Raw genomic sequence first — 24324 nt, forward strand, 5'->3', positions numbered from 1 at the left:
TCACTCTGGCACATGTGCTGCTGGGGATCGAACTCGGGACCTCATGCTTGAGAGTTCAAAGCTTCAACATTGCGCCACCTCCCGGACCACCCCATGTAGTTTTCTATGCACAGATCTTTTGTGATTGATTTTATGCCATTCACCAGATAAATAAACCCTAAAGCTTCATTGGGTTGTGGCAGTGACTCGGTGAGCATCCAGAGAGTTTTTGTTTTTTCCTTTTTTTTTTTTAAAAAAATTTATTCTCTTTTGTTACCCTTGTTGTTTTATTGTTGTAGTTATTATTGTTGTCATTATTGTTGGATAGGACAGAGAGAAATGGAGAGGGGAGGGGAAGACAGAGGGGGAGATAAAGATAGACACCTGCAGACCTGCTTCACCGCTTGTGAAGCAACTCCCCTTCAGGTGGGGACCAGGGTCTCGAACCGGGATCCTTACACTGGTCCTTGCGCTTTGTGCTACCACCAGACTCCCAGTTGTTTTCTTTTTTTTTTTTTTTTTTTTCTTTTTCTTAGCCAGAGCACTGTTCAGCTTTGGTTTATAGTGATGCTGGAGATTGAACCTGAGCACTTTGGTGCCTCAGGCATGAAAATCATTTTTTTTTTTTAACCAGAGCACTGCTCAGCTCTGGCTTATGGTGTGTAGGAGTGAACCCGGGACTTTGGAGCTTCAGGCATGAAAGTCTGTTTGCATAACCATTATGCCCTCTACCTTCCGCCCGATGAAAATCATTTTGTATAATCAATCTATCCAGTCTGCCAATGAGAAAGCTTTCAGAGAGGTGAACAGTAGTTTCCCCCTTTATTTTTGCATAAAGATTTGGAGATAATTTCCAGGGTTGAGACCTAGAGCATTGTTCTAGATGCTAGGTGGGGACAGAATCCAGGGCCTGATCCTCGTTTGGTAGAAAGAGTTTTGGGGTGGGGGTAGATAGCATAATGGTTATATAAAGAGACTTTCATGCCTGAGGCTTCAAAGTCCCAGGTTTAATTCTCCATCATAAACCAGGGCTGAGCAGTGCTCTGGTAAAAAAAAAAAAAAGATAAATAAATAAGTAAATAAAATAAAGAGTTTTGTCTTGTGATCCAGGAGGTAGCACAATGGTTAAGTTGTTGTATTCTCAGACACGAGATCCCAGGTTCAAAAAACAGCACCACATGTGCTAGGGTGATGCTCTGGTTGTCTCTAAATAAATAGTTTTTTTTTTTTTTTTAAGAAACAGTTTTAGCTGATGCTAAAGCATTTTCTGTGTAGTAGAGAGACTGAGTCAACTGAGAGTAGCAGAAAGAAGGATTTGCTTCTTCTGATTTGGAACCTGGGGTTCAAAGAACTGTAAAGACCTCCAGGACATCATCTAGTTTTGAGTTTCCCATACTGGGTGAACATTAGAATTCCTCATTAAGGGTGTTGGGTGGTAGCGCAGCGGATTAAGCACATGTGACACAAAGCGCAAGGACCGGTTTAAGGATCCTGATTCGAGCCCCGGCTCCTTACCTGAAGTGGAGTTGCTTCACAGGTGGTGAAGCAGGTCTGCAGGTGTCTCACTTTCTCTCCCCCTCTCTGTCTTCCCCATATCTCTCCATTTCTCTCTGTCCTATCCAACAACGACGACATCAGTAACAACAACAATGAAATAAATACAATAAAATAAAAAGAATTCTTCATTAGCTTAAAAAAATTAATGTGATGGAGCCGGACTGTGGAGTATCCAGTAGAGTGTGCATATTGTCATGTGCAGGGACCCAGGTTCATACCTCCTACCCCCACCTCCAAGGAGGAAACTTCACAGGAAGTGAAGTGATGCTGCAGTTTTCTTTCTTTCTCTCTCCCTATTATCTCTGCCTTCCTTCTCAATTTCTCTCTGTTTCTATATTTAAAAAAAGAGGCCACCATATGTGGTGGATTCATGGTACAGGCACGGAGATCCAGTGATAACCCTGTTGGTAATTTTTAAAAAGTAATTTCTAGACTCCATCTCCATTGTCTAGATTTTTAAAGTGGAAACCTAAGAATCAGTTTTTTTCACCAAGGTTACTACTGGGGCATGACAGCTCCACTGCTCCTAGTCACCACTTCTCCTTCTCCTTCTCCTTCTCCTTCTCCTTCTCCTTCTCCTTCTCCTTCTCCTTCTCCTTCTCCTTCTCCTTCTCCTTCTCCTTCTCCTTCTCCTTCTCCTCCTCCTCCTCCTCCTCCTTCTTCTTCTTCTTTCTTATAGAGACAGAAAGAATTAGGGAGGAGGGGTAGAAAGGGAAGGAGAAAGAAAAGAGAGGGAAGGAGAAAGGGGAATAGAGAGGGAAGGAGAAATAGACACTTTTAACACTACTTCACCTGTGAAGCTTCCTCCCTGCAGAGGAGAACTGGGAGCTTGAACCCCATTCCCTTTAGTCATTGTCATTAGGGGCCAAGAGAAGGCTTAGATATTATCTCTGAGGCCCTGTTCCTAGGGTATTATATGAATCTCCCTCACAAACCCTGAAGGAGTCTATAAGCTCAAGTGAGTTGACCCTTCACCCACAGAAACACTGGCTGCCTCAGTTTACTCTCTATGCCCAATGCTCAATAACTGCTATTTGGCAGTTTAAGTTGGAATATAATTGTTGTCTGGACCATAGGCAGAGGAAACACTAGCATACTTAACATCAAGTACAGAGCCTGGTCCTAAGGAAGAGCTCTATGTCAGCAAGATTTATAGAGCAAAAAGGAACATGGAAGGTAGTTCAGGTGGGATGGTTAGTGGGAACAGGAACTGATAAAAGGCATAGGTTGCTTATGGAAAAGAGAAGAGGGGGCTTGAGACTGGAGGGCATAGTAGATTCTGCTGTGGATACTGAAGGGCAGTTTGAGATTTCAGGAGAGTGCATGGGAAAAGTCAGGTAGGGCCATCCAGACAATCCCAACAAAATGTATGGGGGGAGGGGGAAGTACCTCTAGGCCATACTGAAAGAATTAAAATGTCCAAATTGCAGCCTCATTTCTTGGACCTTTCAGGTGTTTCTGTCCCTATGGGAGAGCTGCCTGCTCCCTTAAGGTTGATTAGTAGCTCACTGTCCCATATACACATGGCTTCCAAGGTCCAGTTAACTAAATTTATTAGACAGATGTGGAGTTGGCTGGCCATTGACTGGGTGGGACTAGGACCAGTTTGGAATGATGACAGACAACTCAGACTGTCATTGGCTATCCCCACAGATTTAATTTCAGTCTTCTTTTCTAGAGAGAGCAGATACCCTTAGAGTAGTTGAGTCCAGTCCCTCTCCAGTTATAATAGTCAGTTCTTTGGATCTGGAAAGCATCATACCTCCAAAAGGCATCACATCTCTCAAAACACATACAGGGGTGGCTGGAGAGGTGGCTGGTCAAGTTGAGTGCATTCCTTTCACACACAAGGTCCTTGCATGCATTTCCATAGCATATGCCTGAGCTTTGGTCACATGTTATTGTGCTTTGGTCTGAGGCAATATGGAACTCTGGTGGTGGAAATTGTATGGAATTGTATTCCTCTTATACCACAATACTGTCAATCATTATTAAATCACTAATAAAAAGTTTCAATAAAAATATGCTCTGTGGGTCAGGTGGTGGCACATTTCCTTAAGCACACACATTACAGTGTGCAAGGACACAGGTTCAAGCCCCTGGTCCTCACCTGTAGGGGGAAAGCTTCACAAGTGGTGAAGCAGGGCTGCAGGTGTCTTTCTGTCTTGAGTAGCAAAGTGCGCAAGGACCGGTATAAGGATCCCAGTTCAAGCCCCCGGTGGAGTTGCTTCACAGGCAGTGAAGCAGGTCTGCAGGTGTCTCTTTCTCTCCCCTCTCTGTCTTCCCGTCCTCTCTCCATTTCTCTGTCCTATCTAACAATGACATCAATAACAACAATAACTATAACAACAATAAAAAACAACAAGGGCAACAAAAAGGGAAAAATAAAATTTTAAGAAATATGCTTTGGTTTTTCTCATAAAATAAACATTTTTCTTTTAAATCTAAAGTTTTAAAAAGCACATACAAGACTGGAGACAAGGCTATATATAGGGCAGGAGCATAGGGAACCCCAGCCCTACTAATTCTGCTATTGGCTTGATATGTCGCCTTTTTTTTGGGGGGGTGCAGCTTCACGTGTGTGTGTGTGTGTGTGTGTGTGTGTGTTTATTTTGGTGGTGCTGGCGATTGAACCTGGGACTTCGGCGCCTCCAGCATAAAAGTCTCATTGCATAACCATTATGCTATGTACCCCACCCCCAGACTGCCCTTAGTCTCTCAGGCCTTAGTTTCCGCATTTGTAACATGCAGGACCTAATTGTTGCATTTGTCTGGGAATATGGACCCAGGATCATTATGGGGTGCAGAAGGTGGAAGGTCTGGCTTCTGTAATTACTTCTGCGCTAGACATGGGTGTTAGAAGGTCGATCCATACTCCCAGCCTGTTTCTTTTTTCATATTTATTTATTTTCCCTTTTGTTGCCCTTGTTGTTTTTCATTGTTGTTGTAGTTATTGTTGTTACTGATGTCGTTGTTGTTAGATAGGACAGAGAAATGGAGAGAGGAGGGGAAGTCATAAAGGGGGAGAAAAAGAGAGACACCTGCAGACCTGCTTCACCGCCTGTGAAACGACTCCCTGGCAGGTGGGGAGCAGGGGGGCTCCAACTGGGATCTTTAAGCAGGTCCTTGCGCTTCACACCACATGAGCTTAACCTGCTGTACTACCGTCTGACTCCCCTCCAAGCCTATTTCTACACTTGATCTTAGCCAAAAGACCGAGAAGCGATTCCAAGCCTATTTCTATCTTTCCCTAGTGGGACAGGGCTCTGGAGCGATGGGGTTCCAGGACATATTGGTGAGGTCATCTTCCCAGGGAAGTCAGGTTGGTGTAATGGTAGTGTTGAGGGCCAGGAGGTACCTGGAGGGTACTGCCCAGAAAATGGGAGTGGTGACAGGTGTGGGTTAGAAAGGTGGCGGTGAGGCATGAGTGTTAAAAGGTAGAACTGTGGGCGTGGCCCTCTCTCTGTCAAGGTCATCCATGTATTAAATCTGCTTCTCAGTGGGATACGAAGCTCTGGTGGTGGAGATTGTGTGGAACTGTACCCCTCTTATCCTATGGTTTTGTTGATATATTTTTTTTTGTTTATTTATTTATGAGAAAGATAGGAGAAGAGAAAAGAACTAGCCATCATTCTGTTACATGTGCTGCCGGGGATCGAACTTGGGACCTCATGCTTGACCCCATGCCTTAGCCACTGCACCACCTCCCAGACCACTTGTCCATATTTTTAATTTTATAAATAAATCAATAACAATAATAAATCTGCTTCTTTCTCATGTCCTAACATGTGAATATTCTCAAATTTCCCGAATAAATTTTAAAATTCCTGAAAAATCATGCTCTCTCCTCAACTCTTTGTTGAGATTTTCAGGAATTTTAAATTTCATTTGGGAAAATTAAGAACATTCACATTAAGGAGAGAGAGAAAGAGAGGGAGAGAGAGAGAGAGAGAGAGAGAGAGAGAGAGAGAGAGAGAAGCAAATATTCACATGATGACCTGGACAGAGAGCCATGCCCACAGGTCTACCTTTCAACACCCATCCCCTGCCTCCACCTTTCTAAGCCACACCTGTCACCACTCCCATTTCCTGGGCTGTACCTTCCAGGTACCTTCTGGCCCTCCACAATAGCATCTACAACTTCAACTCGGTGGCTGAAAAACACTAAGAGATAAAGCAGAACAATTTGTTTAATAATCAGGAGCCTAGAGGTAAGAATATAACATTTGGGGGTCTCCATTTTGGAAAAAGCTAGGAAGTCTATTTAGGTATATTCCATGGGGCCCATGACTTTACTAATTTTTGGATTGCATTTCTTTAATAAGTATACATTGAGTTCCTACAGTGTGCTTGGTCTTGTGCTAATAGCTACTGGATGAACAGCAGGACATCTCAATCTAAGTCCTCATGGAGTTTCTAGCAAGGAAGACATAATTCCAAGTGCAGATGTTACAGAAAAATACAAGAAGGGTGCTGGCAGGGAAAAGAAGACACTTGAGTTGGGAATTGAAGAATAGATAGAAGTCCAGAGGTAAAGACAAACTGAAATTGAAAAGACATGGTGCCAAGGCTCCAGGCTGAAGCAAGCACTTTCGAGGAACAAACAAGAAGCCATTGTATCTGCAGGATGGGGGTGGGGAAGTACTCTCAAGCTGAGTTGTTCCTGGCTTCAGAGTTTGCAACTAACCCTGACAGCAAGTAGAGCCCTTTAAAGGATCGTTGGAATTGAAGAAAACAGTTTCCTTTTTCCTTTCAATTTTAAAAGTATTTATTTAAGAAGAGAGAGAGACAGAGAGAACATATCAGAGCATCACTCCACTCAGATATATGCAGTGTTTGGGATAGAATTCAGCACCTCATGCTTGTAAGTCCTGAGGTCTACTATTGAGCTATCACCTCTGGCATGGAACTGTGTTCTCTTAAAAACAAAACAAAACAACTTTAGTTTAACCCTCTAAATTAATTTTCTTGTAGTCTGCAGGAAAGGGGTTAAAGTCACTAAGGGAAGGCGCCTGGACTGGCAGACATATTCCCAAGTAGCTTTTATGCACCTTCCAGGCTGCCACCTCAGCTCACTTTGCTTTTGCTTTCAACTTCCCTGCTCCACTCCATCTCTCCCTGGCTCCCCTGGGTAGGCACCCCATTATAATTCAATCCAGGTGTAGACCTGTCCCCTCCCCCACCCTGGGTGGTGGTGGGGGGCTATGAGTCCTTTCACTATGTATCCTTTAGGGCCTCCAGTCTCCAAGACTCTTCAACTGCTTCTGTCTATAGTGAATTCCTTCATGGATCTCTCTTTTTCTTTCCTTTTCTGCTCTTCTCTTTTCTTTATTTTCTTAGCCACATGCTTCTGGTAGTTTCTAGTAAATGCTGAGGTTCCTCTTTGACCCAGCTTTGTCACCTCTAGCATCCTGAGACCTTAGGGAAGTCTCCTTACACCTCTCTAAGCTTTTTTTTCTCTCATCTATAAAATAGGATTGTCATTCCCATCTCCCAGGGTTGTTGTAAGAATTAAATCCCACAAGTAAAGTTCATAGCACTCATCATAGCACATTGTAGCTATGTTCTACAAATAACTTTGACTTGCCCGTTTTGTCCCTGCCCCTCTACCTCTTTGAGCCTGTATCCTTCACTCTCATTCCCTTCTTGATTTGCCCCACCTTCCCTTTTTCTGTCTCATTCTAGCTGTTTCTGATTCTCTGTAGTTTTCCTGTCTTGTCCTTCCTTATCTGTACCTAGTACCTTCTGTCTTTTTTTTCCCCCTGAAAAATCTATCACTAACTCTCAAATTTGACCAGACCTCTGGTCAAAATCTGAGTTAGGATCCCTGAGATCACAGCAAGGGTCTGAGGGGACATGCCCTAGTGGCTTTGTTCTGGAAGGAAGGGAAATCACAGTAAGGGTGGCAGCCCCAGCACTAGTAATTACTATTCCTAGTGCTCCCAGATGCAGCTCCACTCCCTTCCTTTCCTGTCCTCTGAAGTCCCCAGCTCCTCCCTGTGGGTGAAACCACTACCTCCGTCCTTCTTTGGCCTTGGGTTCAGAGTCTCTGGGAGGAGATGGCCAAGACCACACTGCAGAAGTGTCTGGAAGAGGGATGGCTGCCTGTGCTCCCATTTGACTGTAGTTCCGTGTATGTGTGTGTGTGTGTGTGTGTGTGTGTGTGTGTCTGTCTGTCTGTCTGTCTGTCTCTCTGTCTCTATCCCTCTATGGATATGTGTCTTGCTGGTGGTGGTGGTTCAGGGAAGGAGGGGAGTACCTGCATATCTTTTGGGCGTTACTGCCCTTTCTTCCTGCTTTGGAACACAACCTTGTAAACCCGGGACTTTGTGTTCCTTAAACATCTTTACCATTGTTCATTTTTCTTTCCTTGACTGCAAGGTCACTCAGAGCCCATCTATACCTGAAATAAATATACCTCATTCAGGATGACTGTACTGAGAAACTACTCCTGTTAGAAAGTCCTCTACTGGACCTCTGCTACACTCCTCTCCAAATACAGTTTATTTCCCAGTTCAGCAAACATTGACTGGGGCTGTGCTCTGTGATTCTGGCAGACACACTTGGAATCCAGTCCAAGCTAAAAAAAAAATCTAGCTGTGAATCTATAAGCAAATTATTTTGCTTTTCTGTGTCTCACTTTCCTCATCTGAGAGATGAGGAACTAATAGTACACCAGGTTATTAGGAAGATGGCATACAGGGAATCACAGACATATTACCTAGCTCCAAGTAGATGCTGAGCACACAATTAAATCCCCAGACTGTATGTATTCCATTAGCAAAGCAAATACTTTGAGTTTCAGAAGGTTCTGAACATTCTTTCAATCCTTTGCTCTCTTCTCCAGACATTCTGCACAAAGAAGAATGTGATCTGGACCCAGATAATAGGCAAATTCTAGTTCAGAAAGTTTCTGACAAGTATTGCATGTGCCAACTCCCTGAGCCTACTCAGGCTCAGAGGAAGCTGAGCCCTTATAGGTGGTGGGAGAGGGGGCCTTTAAGATTGCTGCTGGGAGTCGGGCAGTAACACATCGGGTTAAGTGCACGTGGCATGTGAGGATCCTGGTTCGAGCCCTCAGCTCCCCATCTGCAGGGGAGTACTTTCACAGGTGGTGTCTATCTTCCTCTCCCCCTCTCTGTCTTCCCCTCCTCTCTCCAGTTCTTTCTGTCCTATCTAACAACAACAACATCAATAACAACAACAATAATAACTACAATGATAAAAAAACAAGGGCGACAAAAGGGAATAAATAAATATTTTAAAAAATAATAAAAAAAGATTGCTGCTAAAGGGCTAGAGCATGTCAGATAGGGTGTAATATAAATAGCCTAGGTGGAAAAGACCATTAAGGACTGTCTGATTCAGACATTGCAAAGTGGTGGCCCACAAATTCAATTTGACTCCTAAGTTTCATTTGATGTATTCATTGTTTTTAAAATTAGGGTATTCTGGAGCTGGGTTGTGGCACACATGGTTGAGTGAACACATTATAGTGAGCAAAGACCCAGATTCAAGCCCTTGGACCCTACCTGCAGGGGAGAAACTTCAAGAGTGAAGTAGTGCTGAAGCTGTCTTTCTCTCCCTCTTGATCTCCCTCTCCCCTCTTAATTCCTTTCTGTCTTTATCCAAAATAAGTAAATAAAATATTTAAAAATTAGGGTATTCCACATAAAGCCTGGATTTGTGATCTTCAGAATATTTGAAGATTTCAAAATAAGGGTCCTATTACTGCAAGGTGACAATTATCTATATGTGTAGGAGGAGGTTAGCTTTAGGTGAGGTATGTTCACCCTAAAAAGTAGTTTGCCCTACTTTGCATGATCCCCTATCACATTATACTATCCCATTTTACAGACAGGATCTCACTTTATATAAAAATCCAAACTATATTTTTAATATTTTATTTGTTTATTGGATAAAGACAGAGAAATTGAGAAAGCAGGAGGTAGAGAGAGAGAGGCAGCTTTGCTTTGCTGCTCATGAAACTTACCCCCCCTGCAAGTGGGGACCAGGGGCTTGAACCCAGATTCTTGCACATGGTAATATGCCATACCTACCAGGTGTGCCACCACCATGCCCCAAGAATCCATACCTTAAAGAAGAACCCTTCACTATACAGAAGTGCTCTTTTTAGGAAAAAAAAAGTTATTCCATTTTTTGGTAGAGTCTTCTAGCTTGACAGAGTCCTTCATTTACAGAAAGGTCATCCATTTTATGAAAGGGTCTTTATAAGATTCTCCTCAGTCTACAGGCTCTACAGACTGCCCATCCACTTAAGAGAAACTTCTTCCCTTTACAGAAAGGGCCTTATTATTATTATTTTAATCAAAGCAATCTCTATTTTAATGAAAGTGTCTCCATTTTGCAGGAGAAAACACACTTTAGGAAACTCCTTACTTGAATGATTCCCACTTTCCAAAAATTTCCAAAAAGGGCTTTTACTCTACAGAAAGTTCCTTCATTTTTCTGCAGTCTTTAAGCTCTGAAAAGCAGTTTTAGGGAAGAAACCTTTTTTTTTTCTTTTTGGAAGGAACCTTTGATCTACCCATAGGGCTCCTATAGATAGTACTCCTGTATTTTTCCTGCTGAACAGAACTTTGTGCTTTAAACTTTCAGAGACAGCATCTGCTAGGCCAAGCAAGGCTTGGGTCCAGTCTGATCACAAAGGTGGAGAAAGGCAGCTGGGTTGGACCTCATATTCAAGGAGCAACACGTGGGAAAGTGAGGCAGTTTACACCCTGTTCTTCTCCAAGCTGATTGCCCAACCCCCATCCACCAGCTGACTTCCCAAGAGGCACTTCATTTCATTCTGTTGTTCTTCTTCACTCCCTTTGTTGCCTTTCCCCACCCCACCCTACCCCACCTCACCCCGCCCCACCCATAGGAATTCCAGTTGTCCCTGAGACATACTTCTCAGCCTAGAAAGGCAGAAATTTGGGGATTGTAGAAACAAGCATGCATTGGGAGTCAAAAAGGCTGAGTGGTGGGCACAGCTTCTGTCTCTTCTAGCATATCACACATGAAGAGCAACATGTTCTTCTACTCACTAGATGGAAAATTGTCCAAAGTTGTGAAGCTACTCCCAAATTCACCGTGGCTACTCCCAAGTTCACAAATGGCTGATTTCTAGTATGGGGTATTTAACTATGCTGAGATGAAGCTAAAGCTAGATTTGGGTAGGAGGTGGAGGGAGTGATACTTGATAAGGAAGGGGGGAAACTGGGATCTAATTCCCAGAAGAAGGTGATAAAGAAGCAAAAAGTCAGGTTCTCCTGGGAATGGGTGAATGGAGGAGTCTTTGTATTCAAATTTAACTGGAAGGTAGACCTATTCTACAAGTAATACCCCAATTTTTTCCATTGTCATAGGAAAAAACTAATAACTCTTCTGCTTCTTGACACGTATCTCACAGCTTTTTATTATATTTATATATATATATATATATATATATATATATATATTTTTTTTTTTTTTTAAACCAGTGCACTGTTCAGCACTGCCTTTTGGTGGTGTTTTTTTTTCTTCCCGGAGTCTCAGGCATGAAAGCCTTTTGCATAACCATTGTACTTACTATCTTCCTAGCTTTAAACAGAATCTGAATAGGGGCATAGGGGCTTTCACTAAGCCATTCACTTCATTGTCTGGGACTTTTCAAAATCAGAGAATTGTGATTATTATTTTATTTTCCAAACAAGGAAAACTGAAGCACAGATAAATGAAGAGGCATGTTCAGGACGACACAAGTAAATGACAGTGTTGGAATTTAAGCTCTTCCTAATGAAGATGGCACATCTTAACCCATGCGGTATATTCAGTATGGTCATACCACCTTTATTTGGGACAGTCAAATTACTTTCTTTCTTTCATCCTTTCTTTTATTTTTTAACCAGAGCACTGTTCAGCTCTGGCTTATGGTGGTGTGGGGGATTGAACATAGGACTTCGGAGCCTCAGACATGAGAGTCTGCATAACCATTATGCTATCTACCCTCTGCCCAAATTACTGTCTTTCATCTTTGTTTTCTTGTTTATTATTATTATTTATTTATTTAAGAAAGTTGACATTAACAAAACCATAGGATAGGGGGGTACAACTCCACACAATTCCCACCCCCCACCCCCACCCCCCCAACCCCGTCTCCGTATCCCATCCCCTTCACTGATAGCTTTTCCATTCTCTATCCCTCTGGGAGTATGGACTCAGGGTTCAGGGTCGTTGTGAGTTGCAGAAGTGGAAGGTCTGGCTTCTGTAATTGCTTCCCCGCTGAACATGGGTGTTGACTGGTCGATCCATATTGTTTGTTTTTTAATCATAGCACTAGATTCATGATTATCCTTAAGCTAATGCCACTGTCTGGAGCATTCAGATGTCTATTGTAGGGAATTGGGTAGATCCCACAGCATTCCTGAGACTTAAACCAACTAAAACCTGGAGCCCCTGGCTGCCTAGTGTTGCCTCAGAGGTTTGAATCTATTCCTTAACTCAAAACACTCCTTGACTAGGATCACTGGAATTCCCTCCATCCTGATTCCCATAGTAGATGTGAATTTCACATATACAGCAAATAATTTTCAGTAGCATAGTAACTGTTTAATATAAGTGTTCATGAGTTATGCTTATCCTCTTGATCTGCAGTTAAATGTTCTGCCCCTGAGCTATACCCTCTCCTCTAGTTATGCTTATCCTAAGACAATATTCATTGTTAACTCCAATGCAATTGTGTGTCCTTTTCTTCTCAACTCCAGGGATTTACCTCATTGGGCCTGTTTTTTCAGATAGCAAGATGGACACAGAAGAAGAAAGGAAAAGAGGGAAATATACCAAAGGACTGAAGTTTTCTCCAACGCAGCAGGGGCTAGGTTGTTAATGTGTCAATGGGTAGGGTTGTTGGCAGTGTTGCCCTCCGTAGCCACATTTACACATAGAGTAGCACAGAGTGATGCCCATGGCCCTCCTAGCTCCCTTCTTTCCTTGGTCCCCCTTGGAGGGCAGTGTTGAAAAAGGAGTACAATAGGTCGGGAGGGTGGTACAATGGATGAAATGTTGAGTTCCAAGTTTGATCCATAGCATTACATGTGCCAGACTGATGCTCTGATTCTCTCTCTCTCTCTCTCTCTCTCTCCCACCATTAATTAATAAGCAAATACATTTAATTTATTATTATTTACCAGAGCACTGTTCAGCTCTGGGCTTATGGTGGTACTGGGTGATTAAACCTGGAACCTTTGGTATCCCAGACATGAAAGTCATTTTGCATAACTAGTGTGCTATCTTCCAAGTCCATAACAAATAGATTTTTAAAAAATAAAGAAAAAGAGCCCATTCCAGGGCCAATCTGCCTGAAAGTCTACCCTTAACCTATTATGTGACATTGGGCAAGTCACTATCCCTCTCTTTGCCGTCTTCATCAGAAATTGGGGTGACAATCTCTGTCTCTTACCTGGGAACCCATAGAGTTACATAATATTTAAATTCCATTCAGCTCTATCTATTATGCAGTGCCCTGGAGGGTGGTATGGTATCACCAGGAAAATCAGCCAAGCAGGAGAGAAGCCCTAGGCAAGGCCATACTTTACTGCATGGATGGGGGTGGGGATGGGGGTGGTGCCAATGGAAAGCATAAAAGACATATCTGGGGTGCTTCTCCATACCCTAAGAGACAAACTAGAGCAATTGGGTCTGTGGAACCTGTGTATCTCTGAGAAGAGTCTCTACACAGTGGTGCCTGGCTTTATTTTCTAGATCTCTGGCCCTGTTGGCCAGCCACTCTGTATCTCTCACTTTCTCTGGCCATGTGTCTGTGGAACACTGTCTCTACCTGTACTGCCTTCCAGGTGATTCATCCTCCTGAACCCCATTCCTAAGGGGGTGGGGGAACAGGGCAGGACCAGGGCTGGATGTGCTGAGCTAGGCAAAGTAAGCAGCCCAGGTGAGTCCAGAAGAGCCTCCTCCCTTCCCACCTGGGCCCTGCCTGTTCAACTGGGAAAGAAAGTGAGGAAACAGCACCCAAAGCAATGCACAGGCTAAGACAGGGGACTCCACCTGTGGTCTGGAGCAACAGGGCTAGGAAGGGAGCCTGACTAGAGTCCTCTGAATTTCTGCTTGACTGGCATGTGACAAGGTTGGGTTCAGGGACCCAGGGAAACTACTAGAACCCTGTGTGTTGAGCTGGTCCACTCATCTGGGTCTGAGAGACTGAAGTAAACTGCACCTTTTTGTCTATGTGGCCTGATAGGGTGTTTCTGCATTACATTGATGTATACTTTTGTAATAGAGACTACATGTAACACCATGACTATTTAGGGTAGGGAACAAGTGTCAAAGTGTGTGTATGCCCATGTCCCTAAGATCCAAGGTTACTATGGGCATGTGTGTTTCTAGAGTATGATATTATAAGTGATACTGCACATCTGTGACTGAGTATGAGGTAGTTTGCATGACTTTGTGCTGTTTTGCCATGGTGTGAAATTATTTGACATGGCATGATGGACATGTGTGGCCCTGTGAGACTTGAAAACTTGCAGTTGTGGGAATGTTATAGTATATTTGAGACCACATTTCCCTGAAATTGTGAGACAGTATAAATGTCACTGTATATTTCAGTGACATGGTACAATCAAGTGTGTGGAGTATAGAGAACATATAAGTGGTTAAGTGATTGTTGTGTGAGGCTGTGTGTGTGGAGTGTTAGGCATACCGCTGCATGATTGTGTCTTTGTAGCTCTTCATGACAATATTTGCTGGTGTGTGTAATACTTTTAGATTATGTGATGGTACATGAGGCAGTGACCGTGGGTCTTTCTGGCTATGTGATCAAGCTTTCAGGGGTGTGATAGCAGATAACATGTGACAGGATGTTTTAACTGTATATGGCCTTCCAGCTGTGTGAAACAGAGAAAATTACATCATACATTTCTGTTACTGAGTGTGTCCATTTGTGAATGGTTATGTATGAAACTATGTGATCTAAGGTGATAGATCCTCTGTAGCTATGAGAAGCCATATGGCTGTGGCACAGAAAAACCAAGATCATATGCTCTGGGAGCTCTTGCCTACCACTTGCTTTCTCATGCTCACATCTGTTTGCCTGCAGATTGTTCTACACAGTGGTCTTTCTGCCTAAAGAATGTTTGTTTGATTCTTCAGCCTGCCATCCAGAGTTTGTCTGCCATTCTGGTCTTTCATGCTCTATCCTCAGACGTCCCAGAGCTCCTTGCTAAGTTAGGCCCAGCTGAGTCCCACACTCTTACCCTGGGACACATTGGGTCCCCCTCTGCCTTCAAGATCATATATATATATTAGGATAGAGAGAAATTGAGAGGGGGAAGGGAGATATTGGTGGGGAGAGCACTGCTTTACCACTCATGCAGATAGTTTCCTCCTGAAAATAGGGATTGGGGGCTTGAACCTGGATCCTTGTGCATAGTAATGTGTGTGCTTAACCTGGGGTGCCATTTTCTGGCCCCTAATCTTTTTAAAAATATTTACTTGTTAGAGAGAGAGAGAGAGAACTAGAACACTAGAGTGTCACTGTGGCACATGCATTGCCAGGGATTGAACTCAGAATCTTATGATTTGATTTGAGGGTCCAACATGTTATCTATCTCCCAGGCTGTTTTATATTTTGTTTTTACCAGAGCACTGCTAAACTATGGGCTTCTAGAGGTACTGGGGATTGATTGAGCCTGGAAACTTAGGTATATCAGGTCTTTCTGTATAACCACTGTGCTAGCTCCCCAGTCTTCCAGACCAATCTTGTCTCCCAAATATGGCTGTCATCTCCTCCAAAGGTAAAGACAGAAGAGAGTTTAGGGAGCCTACTTTGAAGAAAGAACAGCAATACTAGAAGGCCTCTCTATTTTCTGAAGTTACTTGGTGTTTTAGAGCTGCTCCTGTGACCTGCACTCTTGGTGATCAGGTATGTTTGGGTGTGGAAGTAGAGGAGGGTAATAAAAATAAATGAGAAGCTGGCGTTTTAAGAATCAAAACTTTTCCTTATAAGATACAGGTTTTCATTTTATTTCATCTCATTGACGCCCAGGGTTTCACACATACAGAAAGTTCCACCACTTTAAGTCTGCTTTTTCATTCATATAGACATGGGGGGAGGGGGGAGACATGGTACCAGAGCTACCCCACTCCCAAGTGATACTGGGACTCAAATATGAGTCATATGGCAAGACAGGTGGTTTATTCCTTTGGACCCCAGTTTCATCATTTTGAAGCACATCCAGCTGTATAAAATTGTAAACAAGGGAGTCCAGCTATCCTCAGGATCTTAAGAAACAAGTTTTAGGGGTCCAAGTGGTGGTGCCTTCAGTTGAGTACATGTTATCATGCGGAAGGACCCAGGTTTAAACCCCCACCCCCACTCCCCACCTGCAGAGAGGACATTTCACAAGTGGTGAAGCAGATCTTCAGGTGTTTCTTTTTCTGTCTTCTTCTCTGTCTACCTCTCTCCTCTCAGTTTCTCTGTCCTATCAAAGAAAACAAACAAAAAAAACATAAATAAAAGGAAAAAATGGCCATTGGGAAAAGTGGATTCATAATGCTGGCACTGAGACCTAGTGATAATCCTGGTGGAAAAGGGGGTGGGGAGGGAGAGGAAATGAAGGAAGGGAAGGAAGGAAAGAAAAGAAAGAAGAAGCAGGGCTGGGTGGTGGCGCATCTGGTTGAGCACACATGTTGCACTGCGCAAGGACCCAGGTTTGAGACCTGGTCCCCATCTGCAGGGGGAAAGCTTCACAAGTGGTGAAGCAGTGCTGCAAGTGTCTCTCTGTCTGTTTGTCTCTATATATATCACCCCTCCCCTCTCAATTTCTGGCTGTGTCTATCAAATAAATAAAGATTAAAATTGTAAAAAAGAAAGAAAAGGGGAGTCGGGCTGTAGCGCAGCGGGTTAAGCGCAGGTGGCGCAAAGCACAAGGACCCGCATAAGGATCCCGGTTCGAACCCCGGCTCCCCACCTGCAGGGGAGTCACTTCACAAGCGGTGAAGCAGGTCTGCAGGTGTCTGTCTTTCTCTCCCCCTCTCTGTCTTCCCCTCCTCTCTCCATTTCTCTCTGTCCTATCCAACAACGACAACAACAATAATAACTACAACAATAAAACAACAACGGCAACAAAAGGGAATAAATAAATAGAATTAAAAAAAAAAGAAAGAAAAGGAAGAAAGGAAGGAAGGAAAAGAGAAAGGAAGAAAGAAAATAAGTTTATTAGTTTTAAACATATAAGCAAGGGTTGAAATATGATCACAAACCATAAGGTACTTAGTCCCAGGCAAGCCAGCTTATACTCTTATCAATAATGCCCCATGATGAGGAATCAATGTGCTAATCACAAAAATCTCTTTTCTATTGATGAAAACAGTCAGCTGCAGCCCTGGGTCTGTCTCCCTGTTTGACAGTTAGGTTAGGGACTTCTTAAATCAGCTCAGCCCAGGAAGTAGCTCAGTGGATAGTGTTGGACTCTCAGCCATGAGGTCCTGAGTTGATCCTCAGCAGTGCCTGTACCAGAGTGATGCTCTGGTTCTTTCTCTCCTTTCCTTTCTGCTCTCTCATTAATGAACAAATGAAAAATCTTCAAAAGGGAGGTGTGGCGGGGGGGAGGGGGAAGATCAGTGTGGTCAGAAAAGCCTGACCCTCCAGATATCTGCTAAGATATTTAACTCTCCAGTCCTCTTAGGGGGGTTTGTTTTACACTCACTTATCCCTTTCCACAGGGCTGCACCAAGGAAACCGGATCCTGGTTAAAAGTTTGTCCCTTGATCCTGGTCAGAACCTTGAGCCTCATCCAGAAGGTCCCCAACGGCTTCGCTCAGATCCAGGTCCCCCAACTGAAAGCCCCATCCAACGTCCTTCACCACTGAAGCGGGCACCAGGACCAAAGCCACAGGGTAAGTAGTTCCAGAAAGAAACAGAAAGATTGCCCTAGAGAAGGAAGAGGGGAGAAGTGTTGTCAGGGGTTGAGCTGTGGTTTAGAAGAAGACTATGGTCTGAGTAATGTGTACATATTGGGATCTCACCTTAGACCTGCTCTGTGCTTATCTGGGGCAAAGGTGAAGAGTCGGGGGTTGTAGAGGGACTCATGGGCTTAGCATGTCAGCCACCTCCAAACTCAGCTCAACAATATCTTTTTCTTTTTCTTTGTCCATCTCTTCAGTGCCACCAAAGCCTAGCTATCTGCAGATGTCCAGGTTGCTCGCCCCACCTGAGCCCATCCCCCCTCCACCATCCCGCCCACTGCCTGCAGACCCTCGAGTGGCTAAGGGCTTGACCCTCAGAGTGGACTCAAGCCCCAGTTCTGCAGCAGTGTCCTCACTGATTGAGAAATTTGAACGGTGAGTCTAGTCCCTGGAGGGGACCTATGGGGGTGAGGGTAGAACTTATAACAAGAAGGATGGTCACAAGACAGTCCTTTGAGTCAAACTCATGTCGTATCTCCATGTGTGTCCACCACCCATCTCAGAGAACCTGTGATTGTTGCCTCAGATAGGCCAGTCCCTGGCCCCAGCTCAGGTCCCACAGAACCAGCCATGCTGCCACAGCCACCCCTGCAGCCACCAGTGTCCCAGCTCCCTGAGGGTGAAGCATCCCGCTGCCTGTTCCTGCTGGCTCCTGGGCCCCGGGATGGCGAGAAGATGCCCAACCGGGACAGTGGTATTGACAGCATCAGCTCACCATCCAACAGTGAGGAGACCTGCTTCGTCAGTGATGATGGGCCCCCCAGCCACAGCCTCTGCCTTGGGCCTCCTGCCCTGGCCAGTGCCCCTGTTCCTTTGGCTGATCCCCATCGACCTGGCTCCCAGGAGGTTGATAGTGACTTGGAGGAGGAGGATGAAGATGAGGAAGATGAGAAGGACAGAGAAATCGCAGTGCTCCCGATGGAAAGACATGAGTCTGTGGAGGTACTGATCCATGTTCACCGAAGCAGGACCATGTGGAAAAACCAGGAGCCTGTCTCTTATGCATGCTTCTTCTTCTAGCCCAGAATTTATTGAAACAGGACATCATTTTCATTTTGGATGTTTAGCTTCCAGGCTTTTCTAGTACTATCATTAGTGTGCCCTTCTCACTCTCTCCATCACTAGGGAGCCATTATTAGGGAGCCACTAACTGGACCTTAGTTTTTGTTGTTGTTATTCTTTTGTTTTGATTTGTTTTACCAGAGCACTGCTCAGATCTGGCTGGCGGTGGTGTGGAGGATTGAACCTGGGACTTTGAAGCCTCAGGCATGAGAGTCTCTGCATAACCATTATGCTATCTACCCTCTTGCAGACCTGAATTTCTTTTTAATTTTTTTTCAATATTTATTTATTTTATTTATTTTCCCTTATGTTGCCCTTGTTGTTTTATTGTTGTAGTTATTATTGTTGTTATTGATGTTGTCGTTGTTGGACAGGACAGAGAGAAATGGAGAGAGGAGGGGAAGACAGAGGGGGAGAAAGAAAGATAGACACCTGCATACTTGCTTCACCACCTGTGAAGCGACGCCCCTGCAGGTGGGAAGCCAGGACCTTGAACCCGACTCCCCAGACCTGAGTTTTTATTTTGAAGATGGGCTTACTGGGGGGGGGTCCTTAATTTGTGTTTCTTTAAGATAAAATATTTATTTATTAAAATTATTTATTTATTGGTCACAGACAGAAGGAAATCAGGAGACAATGGGAAGGTAAGAGAGGGAGAGAGACACATGCAGCATTGTTTCATCACTTGTAAAGCTTTCCCCCTGCAAATGGAATCTTGAACTCAAGTCCTTGCTCAACTGGGTATACCACCACCTGGCTTGTTTGTTTATATGAGAGAACTACTCATATCTGGCTATTAAAGGATTGAACCTGGGGCCTCTCACATGCAAATCTTGTGTACTACCACCATGATATTTCCACAGCCCAGAATGGGAATCATTCAAGTCCTATTCCAGGTTGAAAATCCCATTACCCAGTAGCTATGTGACTTTGGACAAATCTCTTCTCTCTGTTTCCCTACCACAGACCTAAGTTTTCTTATTTGTAAAATGGAAAGGCTCTCACATCTAGAGAGATTTCTTAATATCTGGCTTCTGGAGGGGCAGCTCGCCCAGGGACCTGAGCTATGGGAATGAACACTCTTGACAGTAGAAATCCCTTTATGTGCCCTGACAGACTAACACTGTTTTACAGGACATCTTTATCCTTAAGTAAGATCAGAGACAAAGTATCTGCCCCTCCAGCAATCAGATCAAGCATGGGGCAGAGCCATAAACTCAACAAACATGTGTTCCATATATAGGAAACTGGTTTAACAGTAATGAATTTTATACATTTTATTCTTTTTTTAAATAAGTGTGGCCTCTGGCATAAACACTTTCTTTTTTATAAATATTTTTAAATATTTTATTTTTTAAGATTTTTATTTATTGATTGATGAGAAAGACAGGAGAGAGAAAGAACCAGACATCTCTCTGGCACATGTGCGTCCAGAGATCGAACTCAAGACCTCATGCTTGAGAGTCCAATGCTTTATCCACTGCACCACCTCCCAGACCACTTTTATAAATATTTTTATTTATTTATTATTGGATAGAGACAGAGAGAAATTGAGAAGGGAAGAGTTGATAAAGAGGGAGTGAGGCAGACACCTGCAGCCCTGCTTCACCATTCATGAAGCTTTCCCCCTGCAGGTGAGGGACTAGGATCTTGACCCTAGGTCCTAACCAGGTGCACCACCACCTGGCTCCTATATTTTATTCTTTTGTGTTTTCCTCATACCCTAGGTGTTCAGCAAGTCTTTGCTGACATTGGACTGAGTGGGTAAATAGCAGCTATAGACTATTTAACCTGTAGTCTGCTTTATTTAGGTTTATGGTGGTGTGGGGATTGAAACCTGGGACTTTGGAGCCTCAGGCACACGTTTCTTTGTATAGCCATTATGCTATCTACTCCCTACCTGCTATGTTTTATTTATATGAAACAATGTAATTATCTCAGTTACAAATGAACTGCGGTCCTATTATTATCTGTATTTGTGCCTGAGGGGACTTGAGTTCAGAATACATACACAACTTACATAAGCTAACAAATGGTAGAGCTGGGATTTAAACCCAGAAAGTCAGACTTCCCCTACCAATACACTTAACCACTAAACTATGCTGAAATGATTAGGATGAGAAGTAGCTGGGTCAATGAGTAGCTAAAAACCATTAGACTTGAGGGGTGGACTTTATCCTGAGGAGTCAGGGATGAAGCTGAGAAATTTATGGGTCCAGGAATAGGAGTATGGTTATCTGATAGCAGTACTGGATGGGTGAGGGTTAGAGTACAGAATGGTGGATCAGCAGTTGCCTCTTTTCCTTTCCAGTTGACTGTGCAGCAGAAGGTGTTCCATATTGCAAATGAACTTCTACAAACTGAGAAGGCATATGTTTCCCGGCTCCATCTCTTGGATCAGGTAAATGGTCCCTCAGAGGTCATGGGACCCCATAACTTGGTAGGTGGGTATCATGGAAGTAGGAATAGGATTACTTCACCACTGGGAATAGAATCTAGAATCACTTATCCTGTCCCTGAAGCCAACTCTGATTATCAACCCAAGATTGAATTTTGCACCGTCATACCTAATTCCCTAGGGAAACACTAAGCCTGACTACAACTCTGCCCTCTGGCTGTGAACCATACCCTAAACCTCATTTGAACCCCATTCTAGACCCCAAATTCACTAGAATTCCTGAAAGTAGGTATTTTTGTCTGCTGTGTTCACTATTCTAGCCTCACCTCTAGAATAGGAACTGTACAGTATTTGTTAAATGAATGGAAATAATTCCAGCCCTCTTTAAAATTTTTTAATTATTTATTTATTGGATAGATATAGAGAGGAATTAAGAAGGAAGGAAGAGGTAAAGAGGGAGATAGAGATATCTGAAACACTGCTCCACCAGGTGTGAAGTTTCCTCCCTGCAGGTGGGAATTGGAGGCTTGAACCCTGGTCCTTGCTCATTGTAACAGATGCACTCAACTGGGTGCGCCACCACTCAGCCAGCCATAGTTCCAGTCATCTTCCTGATTTGGAATCTAATTATGAAACTGACCCTGATGCTGCCTTCTTATTCTAGTGCCTCCTCCAAGTCCTTACCTTAATGGTGTGAAATCCAACCACATTTAAAAATATATATATATTTATTTTCCCTTTTATTGCCCTTGTTGTTTTTCATTGTTGTTGTAGTTATTATTGTTGTTGTTATTGATGTCATTGTTGTTGGATAAGACAGAGAGAAATGGAGAGGGGAGAAGAAGACAGAGAGGGGGAGAGAAAGACACCTACAGACCTGCTTCAATGCCTGTGAAGCAATTCCCTTGTATATGGGGAGCTGGGGGCTCGAACCGGGATTCTTAAGCTGGTCCTTGCGCTTTGCGCCACATGTGCTTAACCTGCTGTGCTACCTCTGACTTCCCATTATTTATTTATTTATTTATTTATTTTACTGCTCAGCTCTGGTTTGTGGTGGTGCAGGGGATTAAATCTGGGGCTTTGGAGCCTCAGGCATGAGAGTCTCTTTCCTTGATCTCAAGACCAGTGCTAATACCAAAACTCCACAGAGTTGGTCCACAAACACTTCCCTCATTGGCGAGTTTCCCCTTCCCCAGCCAATCTCCAGGCTTAACTGGCTAAGTGCTACTGCTCTGCCCCACAGGTGTTCTGTGCCCGTCTGCTGGAAGAAGCTCGGAACCGAAGTTCCTTCCCAGCTGACATTGTCCATGGCATCTTCTCTAACATCTGCTCCATCTATTGCTTCCATCAGCAGTTCCTGCTGCCTGAGCTAGAGAAACGCATGGAGGAGTGGTAAGGAACTCCAGAACTAGGATACCCTTCCTCCTGTCCATTATCCCACAAACCCAAGCTGGAGATGTGCCATTCCTACTGGCTTTCCTCTCATACTGTTTTTTTACCAAAAGAATCAGATCTAAGTTTTATCTTCTAGACATTCTCAATCTAATATAAAACAGACTGAGTCTCAGAAAATTACAAATAAGGGGGGGGGCGCATGGTAGCACACTGGGTTAAGTGCATATAGTGAGAAGCACAAGGACCTGTGCAAGGATCTCAGTTTTAGTCCCTGGCTCTCCACCTGCAGGGGGTTCACTTCGCAAGCAGTGAAGCAGGTCTGCAGTTGTCTGTCTGTCTTTTTTTCTCTCTTTCTTTCTATCTCTCTTTCTTTTTTTTTAACAGAGCACTCAGCAGCTCTGGTTTATGGTGGTGCAGGGGATTAAACCTGGGACTTTGAAGCCTCAGATATGAGAGTCTCTTTGCATAATCATTATGCTATCTATCGCTGCCCGAGGTGTCTTTCTCTCCTCCTCTCTGTCTTCCCTTCCTCTCTCAATTTCTCTCTGTCCTATCCAACAATAACAGCAACAAAAATAACAGCAACAACTGGAAAAAAGATGTCCACCAGGAGCAGTGGATTTATAGTGCAGGCACTAAGCCCCAGTGATAACCCTAGAGGCAAAATAAAAAAAAACAATTACAACAGAATAGCATAGGCCTTAAGTGTAGGCGTTTAGGAACCAAATTAACTAGACTCAAATTCTAACTCTGCTGCTTAATTAAAGCTTTGTGACATTAAGCGAGTTTCTTCAATCACTGTAGTTTTCTCATCTATAAAATGAGAACAATAATAAAACAACTCTTACAGGATTTTTTAAATCTTTATTTATTGGATAGAGACAGCCAGAAATCAAGAGGGGAGGGGGTAATAGAGAGTGAGAGAGACAGAGAGACTCCTGCAGCACTGCTTCACCACTAGCAAAGCTTCCCCCCTGCAGGTGGGGACCGGGTGCTCAAACCTGGGTCTTTGTGCATTGTAATACATACGCTCAACCAGGTGTGCCACCACCCAGCCCCCTTTAGACTTTTTAAGGATTAAATGGGTTGATTCAAGTAGAGATCTTTTAAAATTTTCTTTTTTAAAAAATATTTTATTTATTTATTAATAGAATTATAGGAGAAGAAAGAAAGAACCAGACATCACACCGGTACATGTGCTGCTGGGGGCTGAACTCGGGACCTCATGCTTGAGAATCCAGTGCTTTATCCATTGCACCACCTCCCAGATCACCTTTTAAAATTTTCGTTTGTATACTTTGTTTGCTTCATTTTTAAAACATTTATATACTTTTTAATTTAATTTAATTAATTTATTTATTAATTGAAATTGAGAAGGGAGAGGGAGATAGAGAGGGAAGGAGACAGACACCTGCATCTCTACTTCATCACTTTTGAAGCTTTCCCCTGTAAATGGGGACTAGGGGCTTGAACCTGGCTTCTTGCACAATATAATGTGTATGCTTAGCCAGGTGCAGCACTACCTGGCCCCAACATTTATATACTTATTTTTTAGAGATTATAAGACTATACCCTAAATGTTTTTTGTTTGTTTGCCTCCTGTGTTATTGCTGGGGCTCGGTGCCTGAACTACGAATCCACTGCTCCTGAAGGCCATTTTTTCCCATTTTGTTGTTTCCATTGCTCTTGTTGTTATTACTATTGTCATTGCTGTTGTTATTGCTGGATAGTACAGAGAGAAATCAAGAGAGGAGGGGAGAGAAAGACAGACACTTGCAGACGTGCTTCACCACCTGTGAAGCGACCCCCCTGCAGGTGGGGAGCTGGGGGCTTGAACCGGGATCCTTACTCGGGTCCTTGCACTTAGTGCCATATATGCTTAACCCGCTGCACCACTGCCTGGCTCCCATTGGTTTATTTTTAATCAGTGCTACAGCAAAGCAAAGAATGGGAATCTAGATCAATGG

General features: G+C 43.6%; 1 protein-coding gene across 1 annotated transcript in view; it reads left to right on the forward strand.

Annotated features, from left to right (window-relative positions):
* Positions 1 to 24324, forward strand: part of FGD1 (FYVE, RhoGEF and PH domain containing 1) — a 68862-nt gene that overhangs the window by 12460 nt on the left and 32078 nt on the right. The window contains exons 2-6 of the mRNA XM_060183395.1: positions 17260 to 17433; positions 17700 to 17877; positions 18006 to 18444; positions 20876 to 20965; positions 22206 to 22354. Coding sequence (XP_060039378.1) covers positions 17260 to 17433; positions 17700 to 17877; positions 18006 to 18444; positions 20876 to 20965; positions 22206 to 22354 — 1030 coding nt within the window. The remainder of the gene's footprint in view (positions 1 to 17259; positions 17434 to 17699; positions 17878 to 18005; positions 18445 to 20875; positions 20966 to 22205; positions 22355 to 24324) is intronic.

The sequence above is a fragment of the Erinaceus europaeus genome, chromosome X, assembly GCF_950295315.1.
Source record: "Erinaceus europaeus chromosome X, mEriEur2.1, whole genome shotgun sequence".
Lineage (NCBI taxonomy): Eukaryota > Metazoa > Chordata > Mammalia > Eulipotyphla > Erinaceidae > Erinaceus > Erinaceus europaeus.